Here is a 22,575-nt window from a genome sequence, read left to right as displayed (position 1 = left end):
CTTGCAGTCCAAGGGACTCTCAAGTGTCTTCTCCAACACCACAGTTCAAAAGCATCAATTCTTCGGTGCTCAGCTTTCTTCACAGTCCAACTCTCACATCCATACATGACCACTGGAAAAACCATAGCCTTGACTAGACGAACCTTTGTTGGCAAAGTAATGTCTCTGCTTCTCAATATGCTATCTAGGTTGGTCATAACTTTTCTTCCAAGGACTAAGTGTCTCTTAACTTCATGGCTGTAGTCACCATCTTCAGTGATTTTGGAGCCCCCAAAAATAAAGTCTGACACTGTTTCCACTGTTTCCCCATCTATTTCCCATTAAGTGATGGGACCAGATGCCATGGTCTTTGTTTTCTGAATGTTGAGCTTTAAGCCAACTTTTTCACTCTCCTCTTTCACCTTAATCAAGAGGCTTTTTAGTTCCTCTTCACTTTCTGCCATAAGGGTGATGTCATCTGCATATCTGAGGTCATTGATATTTCTCCCAGCAATCTTGATTCCAGCTTGTGCTTCTTCCAGACCAGCATTTCTCATGATGTACTCTGCATAGAAGTTAAATAAGCAGCGTGACAATATACAGCCTTGATGTACTCCTTTTCCTATTTGGAACCAGTCTGTTGTTCCATGTCCAGTTCTAACTGTTGCTTCCTGACCTGCATATAGGTTTCTCAAGAGGCAGGTCAGGGGGTCTTGTATTCCCATCTCCTTCAGAATTTTCCACAGTTTATTGTGATCCACACAGTCAAAGGCTTTGGCATAGTCAATAAAGCAGAAATAGATGTTTTTCTGGAACTTACTTGCTTTTTCCATGATCCAGTGGATGTTGGCAATTTGATCTCGGGTTCCTCTGCCTTTTCTAGAACCAGCTTGAACATCTGGAAGTTCATGGTTCACATATTGCTGAAGCCTGGCTTGGAGAATTTTGGGCATTACTTTACTAGTGTGTGAGATGAGTGCAATTGTGCGGTAGTTTGAGCATTCTTTGGCATTGTTTTTCTTTGGGATTGGAATTGCTGGAGCAGCCGTGAAGAGATACCCCACAACCAAGGTAAGAGAAACCCAGGTAAGACAGTAGGTCCTGCACGAGGGCATCAGAGGGCAGACACACTGAAACCATAATCACAGAAAGCTAGTCAATCTAATCACACTAAGGACCACAGCCTTGTCTAATGCAATGAAACCATGCCCATGGGGCCACCCAAGATGGGCGGGTCATGGTGGAGAGGTCTGACAGAATGTGGTCCACTGGAGAAGGGAATGGCAAACCACTTCAGTATTCTTGCCTTGAGATCCCCATGAACAGTATGAAAAGGCAAAATGATAGGATACTGAAAGAGGAACTTCCCAGGTCAGTAGGTGCCCAATATGCTACTGGAGATCAGTGGAGAAATAACTCCAGAAAGAATGAAGGGATGGAGCCAAAGCAAAAACAATACCCAGCTGTGGATGTGACTGGTGATAGAAGCAAGGTCTGATGCTGTAAAGCACAATTTTCATAGGAACCTGGAATGTCAGGTCCATGAGTCAAGGCAAATTGGAAGTGGTCAAACAGGAGATGGCAAGAGTGAATGTCGACATTCTAGGAATCAGCAAACTAAAATGGACTGGAATGGGTGAATTTAACTCAGATGACCATTATATCTACTACTGTGGGCAGGAATCCCTTAGAAGAAATGGAGTAGCCATCATGGTCAACAAAAGACTCCGAATGCAGTACTTGGATGCAATCTCAAAAACAACAGAATGATCTCTGTGCGTTTCCAAGGCAAACCATTCAATATCACAGTCTATGCCCCAACCAGTAACGCTGAAGAAGCTGAAGTTGAATGGTTCTATGAAGACCTACAAGGCCTTTTAGAGCTAACACCCAAAACAGATGTCCTTTTCATTATAGGGGACTGGAATGCAAAAGTAGGAAGTCAAGAAACACCTGGAGTAACAGGCAAATTTGCCCTTGGAATACGGAATGAAGCAGGGCAAAGACTAATAGAGTTTTGCCAAGAAAATGCACTGGTCATAGCAAACACCCTCTTCCAACAACACAAGAGAAGACTCTACACATGGACATCACCAGATGGTCAACACTGAAATCAGATTGATTATATTCTTTGCAGCAAAAGATGGAGAAGCTTTATACAGTCAACAGAAACAAGACCAGGAGCTGACTGTGGCTCAGAACATGAACTCCTTATTACCAAATTCAAACTTAAATTGAAGAAAGTAGGGAAAAGCACTAGACCATTCAGTATGACCTAAATCAAATCCCTTATGGTTATACAGTGGAAGTGAGAAGTAGATTTAAGGGCCTAGATCTGATAGATAGAGTGCCTGAGGAACTATGGACTGAGGTTCGTGACATTGTACAGGAGACAGGGATCAAGACCATCCCCATGGAAAAGAAATGCAAAAAAGCAAAATGGCTGTCTGAGGAGGCCTTACAAATAGCTGTGAAAAGAAGAGAAGCGAAAAGCAAAGGAGAAAAGGAAAAATATAAGCATCTGAATGCAGAGTTCCAAAGAATAGCAAGAGGAGATAAGAAAGACTTCCTCAGGGATCAATACAAAGAAATAGAGGAAAACAACAGAATGGGAAAGACTAGAGATCTCTTTAAGAAAATTAGAGATACCAAGGGAGCATTTCATGCAAAGATAGGCTCGATAAAGGACAAAAATGGTATGGACCTAACAGAAGCAGAAGATATTAAGAAGAGGTGGCAGGAATACACAGAAGAACTGTACAAAAAATATCTTCATGACCAAGATAATCACGATGGTGTGATCACTCACCTAGAGCCAGACATCCTGGAATGTGAAGTCAAGTGGGCCTTAGAAAGCATCACTACGAACAAAGCTAGTGGAGGTGATGGAATTCCAGTTGAGCTATTTCAAACCCTGAAAGATGATGCTGTGAAAGTGCTGCACTCAATATGCCAGTGAGTTTGGAAAACTCAGCAGTGGCCACAGGACTGGAAAAAGTCAGTTTTCATTCCAATCCCAAAGAAAGGCAATGCCAAAGAATGCTCAAACATGAACTGTATTGATGTATAATTCATATACAGTATAATGCATCCATTTTAAGTGTATTTTTAAAATTGTTTTGGCAAATGCATACTTCCATCTGACCACAATCAATACAGAGATCATTTTTATTATCCTTGGTAGATTCCTAATGCCCAAATGAGGCTCACAGCAAAACTGAGCAGGAGGTACAGGGAGTTCCCATATGCTCCCTGCCCCCACACATGAACACACACGGCCGCCCCCCCATGCCCCGATCAAACTGATTCATTGGTTATAATTGATGAACACATTAATTAATTGTATTAACTGTATTAATTGTATTAACACATCACAATCACCAAAGCCCATAATTTACATTAGGGTTTACTCTTGGTGTTTCATATTCTATGGGTTTGGGGATGTGTATAATGTCACATATCCACCATTATAGTATCATAGAGAATAGCTTCATTCCCCTCTCTCCACAAATGCTGGCAACCTCTCATCTTGTCACTATTTCCATAGTTTCCTTTGCCATAATATTATAGAATTGGAATCATATAGAATGTAGCCTTTCAAATTGGCTCTTTCACTTATTAATATTCATTTTAGATCCCTCTAAATCTTTTCATAGCTTGTTAGCTCATTTCTTTTTACCACTAATATTCCATGGTCTGTTGTATCAAAATATATTTATCCATTGCACCAAAATGTATTTATCCATTCACCTATTAAAAGATATCTTGCTTGCTTCCAAACTTTGGAAATTATGAATAAAACTACCATAAATTTATCCATGTGCAGATTTTTGTGTGAGTATAAGTTTTCAACTCATTTGGTTAAATACTAAGGAGTGTGATTGTTGGATCATATGGTAAGAAAATGTTTAGTTTTTTAAGAAACTAACAAAGTGTCTTCCATAAGGGCTATACTATTTTGCAGTCCCATCAGCAATAAATGAAAGTTTGTTTTGCTTCATATCCATGCCAGCATTTTGGTTGTCAATAATTTGGATTCTTGCTATTCTAATAGATGTGTGATGTTACCTGATTGTCTTAATTTGCAATTCTTAATAATATACAGTGTGGACTATCTTTTCATATGCTTATTTGCCATCTAGTGTATCTTCTTTGGTGAGGTGTCTGTTCAGATCTTTGCCCACATTTTAATTGTGTTGTTCTCTTACTTATTGTTGAATTCTAAGAGTTCTTTGTATAGTCTGGATAGAAGTCCTGTGTCAGATACATGTTTTGCAAATATTTTTTTTTACTCAGTCTGTGACTTGTCTTCCCATTCTCTTGACAATGTCTTGTGCAGAGCAAGAGTTTTGTAATGAAGTCCAGCTTATGCATTATATCTTTCATGGATCATGCCTTTGATATGGTATCTAAAATGTCATTATCAAACTGAGGTCAAACAGATTTTCTCCTATGCTACCTTCTAGGAGTTTGATAGTTTTACATTTTACTTTGAGGTTTATGGTCCACACTGACTTAATTTTAGTGGAGGGTATAAGGTCTGGGTCTAGATTACCTTTTTGGGGGGCATGTGAATGTCCAGTTTTTCCAACATGGTTTGTTGAAAATTAGATGATTTCTCCATTTTATTGTCCATGCTTCTTTGTCAAAGATCATTGACTATATTTGTGTGAGTCTACTTCTGGGCTCTCTATTTTGATCCATTCTTTTGCCAATACCACACTGTCTTGCTTACTGTAACTTTATAAAAAAAATCTTGAAGTCAGTGTCAGGCTTCTGATTTTGTTCTTCTTCAATGTTCTGTAAGCCATTCTGAGTCTTTTGCCTCTCTGTATACAATTTTAGAATCAGTTTGTCAATATCCACAAAGTAACTTGTTGGGATTTTGATTGGGGTTGAATTGAATCTATAGATCAAGTTGGGAATAACTGATATCTTGACAATCTAAGTCTTCCTATCCATAAACATGGAATACCTCTCCATTTATTTAATTCATTCCTTAGAGTGTTATAGTTTTCCTCATATAGATCTTATATATATTTTAAAAATTTATATCTAAGTATTTAAGTTTTGGAGATACTAACATCAATGGCATTGTGTTTTTAATTTAAAATTCCAATTGTTCATTGTTGGAATATGGGAATGTAATGGACTTTTGCATATTAACTTTTTATCCTGCTACCATAATTCCAGGAATTTTTTGTGGATTCTTTGGGATTTTGTACATAGATAACCATATCATCTGCAAATAAAGACAGTTATATTTCTTCCTTTCCAGTTGGTATGCAAATGTTAAGAAAATTCCCTCTATTCCTAGTTTGTATTTTTCTTTATGTATTTGATGTGATGAATTACATACATGATTTTTGAATGTTGAACCAGGTTTGCGTTCCTGGGATAAATTCCACTTCACCACGGTGTACGATTCTTTTCATACGCTGTTCGCTTTGATTTGCTAACATTTTTTGAGGATTTTGGCATCTACATTCATAAATGATACTGGTCTGTAGTTTTTCTGTTTTGTAATGTTTTATCTGGCTTTGGTATAAGGGTAATTCTGGCTTCATAGAATGATTTAGGCAGTATTCTCTCTGCTTCTATCTCTTGGAAGAAATTGTAAAGAACTGGCGTAAGTGTTTGGTAGAATTACCAGTGAACCTGTCTGAGCCTGGTGCATTCAATTTTGGAAGGTCATTAATTGTTGATTCAATTTATTTAATAGATGCGACCTATTCTGATTGTCTATTTCTTCTTGTGTGAGTTTTGGCAGATTGTGTCTTTCAGAAAATTTGTCCACTTCACCTAGGTTATAAATTTGTGAACATAGAGTTGTTCATAATTGTTCTTGCAGTCATGAAATCTAATATCCTTTTTAATGTTCACATCCAGATCTTGAGTTCCTTAGAGCAGAATTCTGGCTTAAATTGAAGAAAGTAGGGAAAACCACTAGGCCACTCAGGTATGACTTAAATCAAGTCCCTTATGATTACACAGTGGAGGTTATGAATAGATTTAAGGGATTAGATCTGGTAGACAGATTGCCTGAAGAACTATGGACAGAGGTTCATAACATTATACAGGAGACAGTGACCAAAACCATCCCAAAGAAAAAGAAATGCAAGCAGGCAAAGTGGCTGTCTAAGAGACTTTACAAATAGCTAAGGGAAGAAAAGAAGTAAAAGGCAAGGGAGAAAGGGAAAGGTTTCCCGAACTGAATGCAGAGTTCCCGAACAGCAGGGAGAGATAAGAAGGCCTTCTTAAATAAGCAGTGCAAGGAAATAAAGGAAAACAATAGAATGGGAAAGACTAGAGATCTCCTCAAGAAAATTTGAGACATCAAGGGAACATTTCATGCAAGAATGGGCATGATAAAGGACAGAAACAGTAAGAAGCAGAAGGGATTAAGAAGAAATGACAAGAATACCGAGGAACTGTACAAAAACAGTCTTAATGACCTGGATAATCCACGATGGTGTGGTCACTTACCTAAGCCAGACATCCTGGAATATGAAGTCAAGTGGGATCTAGGAAGAATTACTATGAACAAAGCTAGTGGAGGTGATGGAATTCCAGCTGAGCTCTTTCAAACCCTACAAGATGAGGCTATTGAAGTGTTGCACTCAATATGTCAGGAAATTTGGAAAACAGCAGTTGCCGTAGGGCTGAAAAGGTCAGTTTTCATTCCAATCCCAAGGAAGGGCAGTGCCAAAGAGTGTTCCAACTACCATATAATTGTGCTCATTTCACATGGTAATAAGGTTATGCTCAAAATCCTTCAAGCTAGGCTTTAGCAGTATGCAAACTGAGAACTTATAGATGTACAAGCTGGGTTTGTAAGGTTTAGAAAAGGCAGAGAGGAACCAGAGATCAAATTGCCAGCATTCACTGGATCATGGAGAAAGCAAGGGAATTCCAGTAAAACAACTACTTCTGCTTCATTGACTATGCTAAAGCCTTTGACTGTGTGGGTCACAAGATTGTGGAAAATTCTTAAAGAGATGGAGTAGCAGATAACTTGAATTGTCTCCTGAGAAACCTGTATGCAGGTCAAGAAGCAACAGTTATAACCAGACATGGAACAATGGACTGGTTCAAAACTGGGAAAGGAGTACGACAAGGCTGAATGTTGTCACCCTGCTTATTTAACTTCTATGCAGAGTACCTCATGTGAAATGCTGGGCTGGGTGAATCACAAGCTGAAATCAATATTACCAGGAGAAATATCAGCAACCTCAGATATGCAGATGATACCACTCAAATGGCAGAAAGTGAAGAGGAACGGAAGAGCCTCTTTGAGGGTGAAAGAAGAAAGTGAAAAAGCTGGCTTAAAATTCAAATTTTGAAAAAACTAAAATCATGGCATTTGGTTACATCAGTTCATGGCAGATAGAAGGGAGGAAAGTGGAAGCAGTGACAGATTTTAGTTTCTTGGGCTCCAAAATCACTGCAGATAGTGAGTATAGCCATGAAATTGATAGACACTTGTTCCTTGGAAGGAAAGCTATGACAAACCTAGACAGTGTGCTAAAAAGCAGAGACATCGCTTTGCCAACAAAAGTCTGTTAGAGTGAAAGCTAAGCTTTTTCCAGTAGTCATGTACAGAGGGAGAACTGGACCATAAAGTAAGCTGAGCACCCCAAAATTGATGCTTTCAAATTGTGGCATTGGAGAAGACTCTTGAGAGTCCCTTGGACAGCAAGGAGATAAAACCAGTCAATCTGAAAGGAAATCAACCGTGACTATTCATTGGAAGGACTTGTGCTGAAACTGAAGCTCCAATACTTTGGCCACCTTAAGGGAAGAGCCAACTCATTGGAAAAGACCATAATGCTAGGAAAGTTTGATGGCAAAAGGAGAAGGGGGTGGCAGAGGATGAGGTGGTTAGATAGTATCACCAGCTCTATGGACATGAATTTGAGCAAACTCTGGGAGATAGTGGAGGACAGAGGAGCCTGGTGTGCCCATGAGGTTGCAAAGAGTTGGAGATGATTTAGTGACTGAACAACGATAACAACGATGTCCATGTCATCTAAGTGATGTCCCTTCTTTAACTTCTGATGTTAGTAATTTGTGCCTTTTTTCTTAGTTACGCTGCCTAGAGGTTTATAGATTTACTTGATCTTTTCAAATAATGTTCTGTTTTGTTTATTTTTTTTTCTCTATTTCCTGTTTTCAATGTCATTGATTGTGTTGCATTAAAAAAAATTTCCCTTTCCTCTCTTTGGATTTAATTTTCTCTCTTTTTTAAGAAATTTCTTAAAGCAGATGCTTATATGATGCTTAGATGATTGATTTTAGATCTCTCTTCTTTCCTGAAATATACATTCAATACTCTGGATTTCCCTTTAAAATACTACTTTTGCTGCATTCCACAAATTTGGATAAGCTGTTTTTTCATTTTTATTTAGTTCAAAGTATTTAGAATTTTTTTTTTTGAAATTTTGTCTTTAACCCATGTGTTATTTAAATGTGTGTTATTTAATCTCCAAGCATTTTGGTACTTTCTAATTATCATTATTGATTTCTAGTTTAATTCCACTGTGGTCTAAGAGCAGACATTGTATGATCTGTATTTCTTTACATTTGTTAAAGTGTGTTTCATGGCCTAGAATGTGGCCTATCTCAGTGAATGCTCTATGTGAGATTGAAAAGAATGCATATTTTCAATTGTTGAATAACATATTTTATAGTTGTCAATTCTCTTAAAAAATGCGCAACAGTTTCCTTACTGATTTTCTCTCTGCTGGATCTGCCCAATTCTGAGAGAGGGATGTTGAAGTTTTCTACTATAATAATGGATTGATCTACTTCTCCTTACAATTCTACTGGTTTTTGTCTCACTGATTTTGATGCCCTGTTTTTAGATGCATATACGTTACGGATTACTGTGTCTTCTTGGAGTATTGATCCCTTATCATTTTGTAATGTCTGTCTTTATCACTGATAATTTTCCTTACTTGAAAGTTTGTTTTTCTGAAATTCATAGCATTGTTCTATCTTTTAGCATATTTTTTCCATCCACTTTCTTTACTCTATTTGTGTCTTCATACTTAAAGTGGGCTTCGACTACATATAATAGGGTCTTTTTTGGATACATTCTAATAATTGCTGTCTTTTAATGGAAGTCATTAGACCAATGACATTTATAGTGATTATTGATGTAGTTGGGTTCCCATATATATATATAACAAACATATATAGTTTGTTAATTTTCTACCTGTTGCCCTTGTTCTTTATATTTGTGTCTTCTACTCTTTTTATGTCTTTTGATTTTTTAATTAATTGAGAATTTTATATGATTCCATTTTTTTCTTTCTTAGTGTATCAGTTATCTTTTAAAAAAACCTTTTTAGTGGTTGCCCTAAAATTTGCCCTGGGTATTTACAGCTAGTTCAAATAACACTATATTACTTCATGGGAATTGCAAGTATGTTTTAATAAGCAAGCATCCCTAACTGCTCCCTCCTGTCAATAATCAGTGCATTATTGTGTCATTCACTTCAAATATATAAAAGGTATAATCATCAGATACATTGTTGTTGCTACTATTTTGAAGAAGCTCTTATCTGTTAGATCAATTAAAGAATAAGAAAAATAAAAGTATAACTTCACTTATTCCTTCTTTATTGTTCTTGTATTAACAGTATTTTCTTATGTTCTATATTCCTTTTTGTTAAATTGAAATATAGTTGATTTACAATGTTTTGTTAATTTCAAGTGTATATCAAAGTGATTCAGATATATGTGCATGTGTATATATATACTTTTTTTCAGATTCTCTTCTCTTATAGGTTATAAAAAATATTGAGTATATTTTACTGTGCCACACAGTAGGTCCTTGTTATTTTATTTATAATTTTTAAATATTTTATATAAATTAAATTATATTTTATAGCCATTATTTATAAAGAAATTATTTATACATTTAAGTTTGATTATAAAAATACAGTAGTGTGTACTGTATTCTTGATGCTCTGGCTTCTGAGACCTTGCTGACCCAAGGAGGGACTGCCCTTCCCCAGGATTAACTAATTCCTGGAAATAGTAGGACTTGCCTGCTAACACTCCTTAGATGTACAAACCAATGAATCCTGAGTCCACACCCTCTCCTGCCTCCTCTTATTGGGCTCTTGAACTCTGGGACACTAGTCATCTTTCGTTGCCACTCCAGTAACATGTACTTGGCAACTAAGGATCACCCCTACAATCTAGACCCCACTGAGCTTCCTCAGACTATTCACTTCTAAGTCTGTGTAGCCTCCCAGGAAAACCAGGATGAGGCTCCTACCCGCCTCTCTCCGCCTGCTCCTGTCCCCCCAGTGCTTCCCTGTGTGACCCAGCATGGTGTGTCATGCCTCTTGTTTCTAAGGGGCTGTGAGTACAATAAAAACGTCTTCCTTTTTAACAGTCATCTTGTGTCTTGCATCTTTCTGTGTCTGATTAAAACATAATTTGTGTCTTTATGGAGATCCAAGTTGCTGACCTATATTATTTTCCTTCTCTCTCTCTCTTTCCTTCTCTCTCTCTGAGAGCGTCTTTGAACATTTCTTGCAAATCAGGTCAGCTAGTGACAAGTTCTCGCATTTCTTCGTTTGTTTGAGTAAGTCTTTATTTCTCCCTCACTCTTGAAGATAGTTTCACAGGTTGCAAAATTCCAGGTTTTTGGGTCTTTTTCTCTCAACATTTAAGATAGTCCACTCCTGGGACTTGCCTGGTGGTCCAGTGGTTAAAAATTTGCCTTCCAATGCAGGGGACACAGGTTGAATCCCTGGTTGGGGAAATAAGATCCCACATGCTGTGGGGAGACGAAGTCTGTGCACCCCAGTTACTGAGCCTGTGCCCTCTAGAGCCCGTGTTCCAAAACAAGAGAAGCCTGTGTGCCTCAACAAAGAGCCTGTACAATGCAATGAAAATCCAGCACAGAAAAAAATAAATTGTAAAATAAATAAAACAGTCTGTGCCAACCTCCTCTTGTTTGTGTGATTGCTGAGAAGTCAGATGTAATTTTTGCTCCTCTATAGATAATGAGTTTGTTTTTTGTTTGTTTGGTTTTGGCAGTTATCCTTTTTATGTTGTTTGAGCTTCCTGGATCTGTAGTTTGGTGTCTGACATTAACTTGTGCGAAATTCTCAATCATTACTGTTTCAAATACTTCTTCTCCTCTCTTCTGCTGGTATTTCCACTACACATATATTATACTTTTAATAGTTGTCCCCTAGTTCTTACATGTAATGTTCCTTTTTTTTTCTTTGCTTTTCAATTTTGGAAGTTTCTATTGATAAATCCTCAAACTCAGAGATTCTTTCCTTAGCTGAAGTCCAGTCTACTAACGACTCCATCAAAGACATTCTTCACTTCTGTTACAGAGTTTCTAATCTCTTGAATTTGTTGCTTACATCACGCATCTGTTCTTGCATGCTGCCTACTTTTTTTGTTACAGCCATTAGCATATTAATAATTTTTATTTTCACAGAGTTCTCCTTTGAGTGTAATTTTTAAAAAAAGATATACAATAACAAGTGTTGGTGAGAATGTGGAGAAATTGGAACCTTTATATCTGCTGGTAGGAGTGTAAAATGAGGCAACCACTTTGGATAGCAATTTGGCAGTTTCCAGTCCATTCTGAAGGAGATCGGCCCTGGGATTTCTTTGGAAGGAATGATGCTAAAGCTGAAACTCCAGTACTTTGGCCACCTCATGTGAAGAGTTGACTCATTGGAAAAGGCTCTGATGCTGGGAGGGATTGGGGGCAGGAGGAGAAGGGTGAACTCTGGGAGTTGGTGATGGACAGGGAGGCCTGGCGTGCTGCGATTCATGGGGTCACAAAGAGTCGGACACGACTGAGCGACTGAACTGAACTGAACTGAAAAATGTTAAACATAAAGCTGGCATAAGATAAAAAATTCTTCTAGGTGTCTACCAAAAGAAATGAAAACACATATCCACATAAAAATTTGTACATGAATATTCATAGCAGCATTATTCATAATAGCCAGAAGTAGGACAATCCAAATTTCCAACAACTGGTGAATAGATAGTTTATATGTTGTATATCCACACAGTATTGTTGTTCTTCAGTCGCTAAGTCACGTCTAATTCTTTGCAACCCCATGAATTGCAGCACTCCAGGCTTCCCTATCCTTCACTATCTCCTGGAGTTTGCTCAAACTCAAGTCCATTGAGTTTGGTGATGCCTTTCAACCATCTCCTACTACTCAAACATAAAAGGAATGTCACAACATGGATAAATCTTGAAAGCGTTATGTTACAGAATCCAAACACAAAAGGCCACATGTTATCTGGTTCCATTTATATTAATGTCTAGATGGGTAAATCCATAGAGAAGAAAGCAGATTAGTGGTTACCAGGAACTTTGGGGAGGGGAGAATTAGTAACTGAGGATGGGTATGGGGTGTCATATTTGTGTCATTAAAATGTTCTGGAATTAGTGGTAATTGATGCAAATACTGCTAATAAACTGAAACACATTGAATTGTCCACTTTAAAGGGCTAATTGTGTATAATGTGAATTATATCTTAAAAATAAAATTAATAAGTAAAATATATGATATGTTAGAATATGATGACTATAGATTTGAAAGTCATTGATGACATGATCAGCTACTAACTACCAGGGAGCCTCGATTTCCTCTTTGGCAAAATAAGGGTTTAGTCTAAATGATCTATAGGGCGACTTCCAAATCTAGTTTTCAGTGATTCCCTCAATCTTCCTGCATGATTAGCAATTTCAAAATAACCCTGAAAGGTCAACTCTAGAATAAAATACAGCCCTTATACTTTAGGTATTTCGTTAGAGGCATCTCTATTCTTGAGTATTGGTTATTTTATGTATTTCCCTATTAATCAAAACAACTTTGGCTTGGTGGAGTTTCTGTAAGATTGTAATTTCCCACAAAGAATATTTCTAATTGATTGTGAGCTCATGAAGAGAAATCCTGAAGTTAAAGTAATTTACAAAATTGGGTATAACCAGAAATGACAGAACAATTTTCACAAGGGATTAATGAAGAAAGAAATGTGGGTAGCTGTTGGATTTTTGAGCCAAGTTGTGAACATATACAATAGTTATTGTTGACATGAAAATAGATAATCAAGAATAGTGACTTCATAAATTCTGTGAGTTCATAGATTTTGTATAAAGCTTATAGAACAGTGGTTAAAGTTTGGGCTCCATGATCACCTGTCTGGGTTAGGATGCTGGATTCACCACTTATCAATACCAAGCCACCTATGCCTGTTTCCTTATCTGTCATGTGGATATATTAGTTGTACCTCAGTAAGATGGTTTTGAGGATTAAATAATATGATGCATAAAGAGCACTAAGAAAAATATCTGAGCCATGGTAAGGACACAGCAAACATTAGCATTAGAATAATTTTCAACAAATGGGCTCCTCTGGTGGCCCAGATGGTAAAGACTCTTCCTGCAATGCAGGAGACCCAGGTTCGATCCATGGGTTGGGAAGATCCCCTGGAGAAGTTAATGGCTACTCACTCCAGTATTCCTGCCTGGAGAATTCCATGGACAGAGGAGCCCTGTGGGCTACAGTCCATGGGGTCGCAAAGAGCTGGACCGGATTGAGCAAATGCACACACACAGAGACATTTTCAAAAAGCGCTCAAACACTTGATGAATACTTTCCTTGTAGTTTGGACGGTAAAGAATCTGCCTGCAATGGAGACTTGGAATCTGCCTGCCAATGCAGAAGACAAGAGACTCGGGTTCGATCCCTGGGTCAGGAAGATCCCCTGGAGGAGGAAATGGCAACCCACTCCAGTATTCTTGCTTGGGAAATTCCACGGACAGAGGAGTGTGGCAGGCTACAGTTCATGGGGCTGCAGAGTCAGATACGAGTGAGCAGCTAACACTTTTCACTGGATGAGTGTTTTAAGCACCCCCGACCCTGCTTTGACAAATAGAGTGTTTACAGTGTATTTTGTTCTAACTCAATTTTCTCAGTTATTTATCATTATTTCTTGTTACACAATGATATTTTTCATATTATAAATAACATTTTTTTACAGAATAAAAGCAAGCAAACTATATTTTTTGCTTTTACAAGAAATATAGTTTCTTGAAATATACAAGAAATATAGCTTAAAAATCTATGTTTTGCTTTTACAATATGAAAACAATATTTTTCATATTGTAAATAACATTTTTTTTTTTTTTTTTTTACAGAATAAAAGCAAGAAACCTTCACTAACAAAATGAAGATCCTGCTAATTATATTTGTTCCTCTCTTCTGGACTAAAACGCTGTCATATCAGAGTCCAGGTACCAGTATATTTTATATTTATTGTTATTAGGAAAATAAATATTTTTATGTCTCAGCAAATCTTTATTTTAATTAATAGAAACAAGGGATGTGTTTCTTTACTGAAAAATCAAGGTAGACGGAATTTATTTGTAGTTGGTGATATGCAATGTCAAGCGTACTTAAGCTTTCAAAGATGACAGAAAGCTAGGTGCAAAAGTCATGAATTATGCTACACTTGGCCAGAAAAACTTCAATTATTCCCTGATTTTCTGAAGTCCTGATGTTCCATGTCTCTATGAATAGAGTCAGCCCATTTGTTTTGTAGGCCCGTTTGCAACTTGGCCTTAATAAAGGAAAGAAAAGGAAAAAAAGGAACCCCACAGAGGAAATTATATGTATATAATAATTAATATAAAAGCTTTAATATTCCATATATATGTAGAATATGAAAGCTAGATTTTTTGTATTTATAAAAACATCATTCAAAGAAATATTTTTAACTCTGCACTGTGCTACCCTCAGATTTCCTGATATCAGGGTCACTTTTAAAGAAATATCTTGCTTAGTTAAACATTTATGAGCAGATCACTAATTGGGAGGGTGGAGGTAGCTGACCATTTCTGCTAGAGTCAACACTGGTGGTTTTTTCCATTGTCCAGACTCTCTTTATGAGGTATGAATACACTCCCCCTCCCCTAGTTGCTGTGAATATTGCCTACAATGTCTCACAGCAGTACCTCGCTTTCTCAGGAGAACTGCCCTTGGCTTTCCCAGAGCCACCTTACCCAGGTTATGCCTATAATCCTCCAATCCTTCTCTCCAATTCTTGGGGAAGGTCTGTAGCTGATAACTGACTCCTGTCAGTAGCTAAATCATGTCCGATTTTTTTGTGACCCCATGGACCACAGCCAGCAAGGTTCCTCTGTTCATTCAGTATTTTCCCAGGCGAAAATACTGGAGTTAGCTGCCATTTCCTTCTCCAAGGGATCTTCCCAACCCAGGAAAAGAACCTGTTTCCTGGATTGACAAGTGAATTCTTTACCACTAAGCAGGGGATGAAACTGTTTCCTACATTGGCAGGTGGATTCTTTACCACTAAGCCATCCCTCTCGAGCCAAAGAGGGATGCTCTGGTGTAAGGAATGCACCAGAATCTCCTCCAATCAAGCCACACCCTGCTTCTCTTCCTCTGCCTCCCCTCAATCAAGCTCCTGTTTCAGATCTGCCTCTATGATCTCCAGCCCAAGATAGCTGCTTCTTTGCTTGATACTGTTATAAAAGTTGCTTTTAATCCACAGGCCACTTGGCAACTTTATGGCATCACATTGTTTATTCTTTTAGTACAATATCAAGTTGTTTGGGGTTCCACAACCAAAAAACGAAAAAAATGTCAGTTGGTTGCCTTTGGCACAGAGTTGTAAAAGAAAAATCCGTTGTTAACATTACAGAAGTCCTCTTGTTTGATATTTTAGCATAAACAAGTACAGTTTCCTCTGTTTGACCTCCAGAAGATACTTTCCTTGGGATTCTGAGTCACCCTTAACAATAGGACATAATCTCAAAGGAGATGTGGTTAAAATATCAAGGCTAAACCATCTCCTTACTTGGGTTTCTTGTCATCTTATTTTGATAGGGCCAGGCCCTGAGTATGCTGATGTGGTGTTTCTGATGGACAGCTCCGACCACCTGGGAATTAAGTCCTTCCCGTTTGTGAAGACCTTCATCAACAAGATGATCAGCAGCCTCCCCATAGAGGCTGACAAGTACCACGTGGGCCTGGCCCAGTACAGCGATGGGCTCCACAGAGAGTTCCTGCTCAGCGCCTTCAAGAGCAGGGGCCCCATGCTGAACCACCTCAAGAAGAACTTCGGGTTCCTGGGGGGCTCCCTGCGGATTGGGAAGGCTCTCCAGGAGGTTCACAGGGCCTACTTCTCAAGCGGGAGGGACAGGAAACAGTTTCCCCCGATCCTGGTGGTCCTGGCTTCCGGAGAGTCTGAAGATGCTGTGGAAGAGGCCGCCGAAGCGCTGCGCAAAGATGGGGTGAGGATCGTCTCTGTGGGGATACAGGGGGCATCTGAGAAGACCCTGAAGGCCATGGCCACGGGCCAGTTCCACTACCGCCTCCGGACGGTCAGGGACCTCAGCGCATTCTCCCAAAACATGACGCAGATTCTCAAGGATGCAGCTCAGTACAAAGATGGAACAGCCTACTCTGATATAGAAGGTAAGGAGGCTCTTTGTTGAAGAGGTGTCCCACCCCCATGCATTCTGACCCAGAAAGCCATCTCCTATTATCTCTAAGTTGCCACCCACCAGAAATCTCTATTTCATGCAGAAATGTAGAAGACCTCCTTCTCATGAACTTTCATTCCTGATCTCCTAAAGCTAAAAGGAGACTACCACAGCTTATCATTTGAAAAATGCTTTATTTATGTCTTAGGAAAGTTCTACATAAGACCCCCAACAGAAGACCTTTGAGTACAAACAGTTTACTTAGGGAGTTATCCTAGAAAGCCTTAGCAAAGAGAGGGTGATGTGAGACAGGAAGCCACATATGCAGTGTTGATGAGCAGGTAGAACAGGTCAGTACACTCATGGAAGGCACCCAGTAAGTATACTGCCCTGCTGAGGGGATCCAGTCATTCTATCCAGAGTGAGGTAGACAGAGTTTCTAGCAAATGAATTTTCCTGGCTGCCTCTGTGCTCAGTTGATAATGAGAGGCTATTCTGAGTAGTGCTATCTAGTTCTAAGACTCAAGGAAGCCACTTGGTGTGGTAAAAAGTGCCCTTACCACAGGTCAAAAAGATCCAGACAATGCCAATAGCTGGCTGTGAACTTGAGGAAGTGATGTCGTCTCTGTGAGCCTTGCATCAGCACCTTCATTTGTAAGCTATAAAAGTTGAAATGGTCTTGAAACTTTTTTCCTGCTCTCATTCACCAATGGGTTGATTTTGTAATCAGACCAGGTTAGGCCTTAATAACAACCCGCTCCAGTATTCTTGCCTGGAGAATCCCAGGGAAGGGGGAGCCTGGTGGGCTGCCGTCTATGGGGTCGCAGAGAGTCGAACACAACCGAAGTGATTTAGCGGCAGCAGCAGCATGCCTTAATAAAAAGTAGACTTCCCGAATAAGAAGTTTATTGATTTCCCTTGTAACAGTGCTCAGGTTGACCAGTTGTTTTGCTTCCATTCAAATACTTAGGTTGGTGGTGGCTCTTCCATCTTCAAATATCACTTTCAAGGTGCCCTGGGAATTGGTATGCAGCTGGTGAAGGGGAAAAAGAGGGAAGGTCACTCATGGGATGAGTTTATGGGCTAAGCTTGGAAGAGGCACACATTCTGCTCACATTTCTTTAGTAAGATCTTAGTCCCATTGCCACACCTAATTGCAGGTAAGGCTGGGAACTATGTCTAGTCCTGTGAGCAAGAAGAGGAAATGGGTTTGGGTAAGTATTGGGCAGGCTCTGTCACAGTTAGTGCTGCCTCTGAAGCACCAGGAAGTACTTTTACCTTCACTTTTCTCATCCTTCATTCCTCCTGCCTGGGGGGAAATAGCAAGTTCCCAGAGTACATGTACTTCTCCTCCTAGAGAGAAAACCCTCCTGTGACCCTTCCCTGGTGGCTCAGACAGTAAAGATCCCCTGCAATGCGGGAGACCTGGGTTCAACCCCTGGGTTGGGAAGATCCCCTGCAGGAGGGTGTGGCAACCCATTCCAGTATCCTTGGTTGGAGAAGCCCCATGGACAGAGGAGCCTGGCGGGCTACCATCCATGGGGTCACAAAGAATCGGACACGACTGAGCGACTAAGCACGTGAATGAAATGTGACCCTTCCCCTTGGGAACCTTGGAGACCTTACAACCCTGTAGATAGCCTGAGATCTCCATGACAGTAGGGCTTTACCACCTTCTTAGAAGGCTCTGGGTACTGACTGTGTTTCTCTCACTCCTCCTGATTTATTTTACAGCGGTATATAGTTCAACAAGGGTTGCTTGTCAGGACCCTATCCTTCCCTTTGAAAGTAAAAGTGTTAGTCACTCAGTGATGTCTGACTCTTTGCAACCCCATGGACTATAGTCCACAAGGCTCCTCTGTTCATGGAGTTCTCCAGGCAAGACTTTTGGAGTGGATTGCCATTCCTTTCCTGATTCAGGGATTGAACCTAGGTCTTCCGCATTGCAGGCAGATTCTTTACCATCTGAGCCACCAGGGAAGCCTAGAGGTTAAGAATAAGGGTTTGGGAGTCTGAGTTCAAAGCCTGGCTTGGCTGCTAAGGGCCTTGAGTAAGCTGCTTAGCTTCTGAGCTCCAGTTTCCTTACCTATAAAGTGAGGATAATAGTGTTGGCCTTATGATGAGTGATATGACTTGTATGGAGTTTGGCAAACAGTTTGTAATAGCTATTTGCAAATAAATGCTGAGCTGAGCAGGCCATGTTGAAAGTTTGTTTTAGCAAACTATGGGGGTGGGGTGGGGTTCAGAGCACAGTAGTAGGTTTATGAGAATTATAATTCCACAAATACTTCTGAGCTTGTACCGGGTACCAGGTACTGGAGAGATAGAGATAAGTAAGATATGTCTTTTGGCTTCTAGAGCTCACTATTTTATGGGTAGTTTTTGGCAAGATTTGAGCTTATCTCTCAGCTGCACTTATCACAGCTGTGGTTCCCCCATCTGTGTCTGGAGTGGGTATTTTCTGTGCATGTGATATACTTTCCCCTGCATTCCAGATTTATAGAGCCAACTGCTTACCTGGCATCTTCAATAGATCTCAAACTCAGCATGTCTGAAACAGAGCTCTTGACTCCTCCCTCCAACCTGTTCTTCCCCCTATCTCCCCTACCTTGGAAAAAGACAGAACCAACATCCTCTCAGTTGTTCATGTCAAAAACCTAGGCGTTTTCAACACTTCCTTTTTGTTTCCCAACACATATCTAATTTATCATCAAGTCCACTCTACGTCTAATTCATGTATCAAAAGTACTCTTGTTATCTTTGCCCAAGAACCATTATCTATTTCCTGTATTAGGGCAATTACTTTTAAGTAAACTTTAATGAGTTCATTGTCTCCCTTCAGGAACTAGGGTGATATTTAAAAGATGTAAATAAGATCATGTGAGTCCCACATGGTTGGACCTGGTTCCCTCTGACCTCATCAGTCATTGTTCCCCTCACTCACTGGCTCTGGCTACTCTGAGCATCTTGCTTGTTTCTACTTCTTGCTTTTCTTTCTGCCAGAATTATTCTTTTATTTTTCAAACAATGTGTAGCTGAATCTTTCTCTTCGCCTTTCTCAACCTAAATGTGATCCTTTCAGAGAGGCCTTCCCTAACTTATTTATGTCTCAGATAATTTAGTTCTTACCCCACATCACCAACATAGGGCAGCTCATTTGAGACACCTGTTTTATTTTCCTTGTTATCATTCATTATGGTCTGAACTAATATAAGGAGAAGGCAATGGCACCCCACTCCAGTACTCTTGCCTGGAAAATTCCATGGATGGAGGAGCCTGGTGGGCTGCAGTCCATGGGGTCGCTAAGAGTCAGACACGACTGAGCGACTTCACTCTCACTTTTCACTTTCATGCACTGGAGAAGGAAATGGCAACCCACTCCAGCGTTCTTGCCTGGAGAATCCCAGGGATGGGGAGCCTGGTGGGCTGCCGTCTCTGGGGTCGCACAGAGTCGGACACGACTGAAGCGACTTAGCAGCAGCAGCAGCAGGACTAATATAATCTATTTTTCTGTCTTCCCCATAAAGTAAGAACTCCTTGAGATCAGAGATATTTCCATGAACTCATACCTATATCTCAGCATTTGAAAGTGGTCGTGGTGGTTGTGGTGGAGGTTCATCCTGGTGATCGTGGATTTGGAGGTGGTGGTTGGTAGAGGTGGTGGTAGTCATACTGGTGGTGATGTTGGTCGTGAAGGTCATGGTGATGGGATGTGATAGGAAAACTGGTAAGACGAGTTCTGCAGATAGGGGAAGAGCATTTCAAGGTCTCTGAAATCAATGGCCAGTGTAAATTTTGCTCAGAATTTTTATATTTTTTTTCAGCAAAAAATTGCTAATTCTATTTGTCATGACTCCCTCCATTTTCCCTAATGATGTCTGACAAGCTATACAGTGGCTTTCTCACTCTGAGCCGGGGTCTGTACTAACCTACTTGCTTTTTCTCTCTCCGTAGTCCCCTTTCCCAGGGCCTGTAAGAAAGATTCAATTGCCGACCTCATGTTTCTGGTGGATGAGGCCGTTGGGACCACAGAGAATCTAAGGCTCCTGCAGAACTTCCTGAAGAACATCACCTCCTCCATGGATGTGCAAGACAGCTGCCTGCGGCTTGGACTTATGAGCTACAGTGACAGAGTCGAGACGGTTTCTCCTCTGAGCTCGAGCACAACCCAGTCTGAATTTCAGGAGCAAATCCAGAAGCTTTCTCTGCGGGCTGGGAAATCCAGTGCTGGAGCTGCCATTGATCAGCTGAGGAGGAAAGGCTTCTCAGCAGCACATGGCAGCAGACGGGCACAAGGAGTGCCCCAGATAGCAGTCCTGGTTACGGACAGGCCGTCGGACGACAGCGTGCGTGAGGTGGCCCTCGACCTCCGGCTGCAGGACGTAACCGTGCTTGCCTTGGGCATTGAAGGGGCCAACAAGACCCAGTTAGAAGAAATAGTGTCTTACCCTCCGGAGCAGACCATCTCCATGCTGCAGTCCTACGCAGACTTGGATAATTATAGTAAGAAGTTCTTAAAAAAGCTCCAGAATGAAATATGGTCCCAAGTCTCGGCTCGTGCTGAACAAATGGAACTTGATAAAACTGGTATGTTTTAAAAAATACTTTTCCTATTATAAAAGTAATACGAGCAGTTGTCAAGGGTGGGAGCAGGGGCAGGCTCAAGGACTTACTGTAATTGGGTAAAGGGATTTTGGGGGTTATGAAAATATTCTAAAGCTAGATTTTGGTGATGGTTTCACTTTATACATTTTCAAACCTTATGACTTTTCTAAACGTTATTAAATGATTGCAATGGATGTTTTAAGCATATAAGTCATACTGGGATAAAATATAAAAACCATAATTTTAAAATAGTTGAATAGTGTTGATGAACATAAAGGAAAAAAATAAAATCTCTTGAAGTCTTATCTTTCAGATAAAGCCATTCTTAACATTTCTCTTATCTTTTAGTCTCTTCTCTCTCTCTCTACACTCATGGACACAAACACATGTATATACATTTTTTAAAAATGGTGTAACGTGGGTATTGGTGTAACATGGGTATTGGTGTAACGTGGGTATTGGTGTAACGTGGGTATTGGTGTAACATGGGTATTGATGTAACATGGGTATTGGTGTAACATGGGTATTGGTGTAACATGGGTATTGGTGCTGTTGAGAAGAACTTTATGTAATGATGACAATGTTCTTTGTCTTCACTGTTCAGTAAGGCAGCCACTAGCCAACTTTGGCTATTGAGCACTTGGAATGTGGCTAGTGGAACTGAGTTTTAAGGTTAACTTAGAACTTTTTATTTTTATTTTAGCAGCCACATGCTGGTGGCTGGCATGTTGGAGAATGCAGGAACACACAGTTGGGTACTTGTTGTATCATTTACAATGACTTCTGAGTGTGACTAACAAAAGGAAAAAATATAGCAGTGATTTAGATACGATAAAAGGATTTTCTGTTTCACAAATAAGTCCTAAGGTAGGTTTAAAGAGCTGGATGGTATACCAGTGTCCGTGTCTAAGTTATTTTCTTGTTTGTGGTCTCTATTCCCAGGATCATAATCCAAGATAACTGCTCCTGGCATTACATTCACATCCAGCAACTAGAATGATGAAAGAGAAGGAAAAGGCAGGGTTCCCCCACCTTTTCTTCAATGGTATTCCCGGGAATTACACATACCATCTTTGCTTACATCCCATTGGCCAGAACTTAGTCACATATCACTCTTCATTAATGTAATCTTTATTTGGGGCAGCCAAGTACCTCGGCAAATTACTGGGGTCTAAATTAGCTTAGAAGAGAGAACGGATGTTAGGGATAACCAGGATGATATGCCTTACTCCCTTTTCTATCAACCTTATACCATGAACTTTGGTCCACCTCTTTAAATGTTCATTGCCAATATTCTTTTTAGGTTGGGAGTAATAATATTTCATCCTCTGGATATAACAGAATTTGTTTGATATATCCTAAATTGTTGGATATAGAGGTTATTGCCAGTATTCTGCTTTTATGAAAATCTTAGCAGGGATCATCATTATACTTATATCTTTGTCCACAACTGAATCTGCTATAGCCTTACCAAGTTA

At 39.8% G+C, this 22,575-nt stretch overlaps 1 protein-coding gene across 1 annotated transcript in view; it reads left to right on the top strand.

Moving 5' to 3' along the window:
* Positions 1 to 22,575, top strand: part of COL6A5 (collagen type VI alpha 5 chain) — a 159,361-nt gene that overhangs the window by 19,940 nt on the left and 116,846 nt on the right. Inside the window, exons 2-4 of the mRNA XM_024997170.2 lie at positions 14,183 to 14,278; positions 15,894 to 16,484; positions 20,447 to 21,079. Coding sequence (XP_024852938.1) covers positions 14,212 to 14,278; positions 15,894 to 16,484; positions 20,447 to 21,079 — 1,291 coding nt within the window. The 5' untranslated portion in view covers positions 14,183 to 14,211. The remainder of the gene's footprint in view (positions 1 to 14,182; positions 14,279 to 15,893; positions 16,485 to 20,446; positions 21,080 to 22,575) is intronic.

Source organism: Bos taurus, chromosome 1, assembly GCF_002263795.3.
Source record: "Bos taurus isolate L1 Dominette 01449 registration number 42190680 breed Hereford chromosome 1, ARS-UCD2.0, whole genome shotgun sequence".
NCBI lineage: Eukaryota > Metazoa > Chordata > Mammalia > Artiodactyla > Bovidae > Bos > Bos taurus.
The sequence above is the reverse complement of the archived record's forward strand: the minus strand, read 5'-3'. Positions and strand labels throughout refer to the sequence as shown.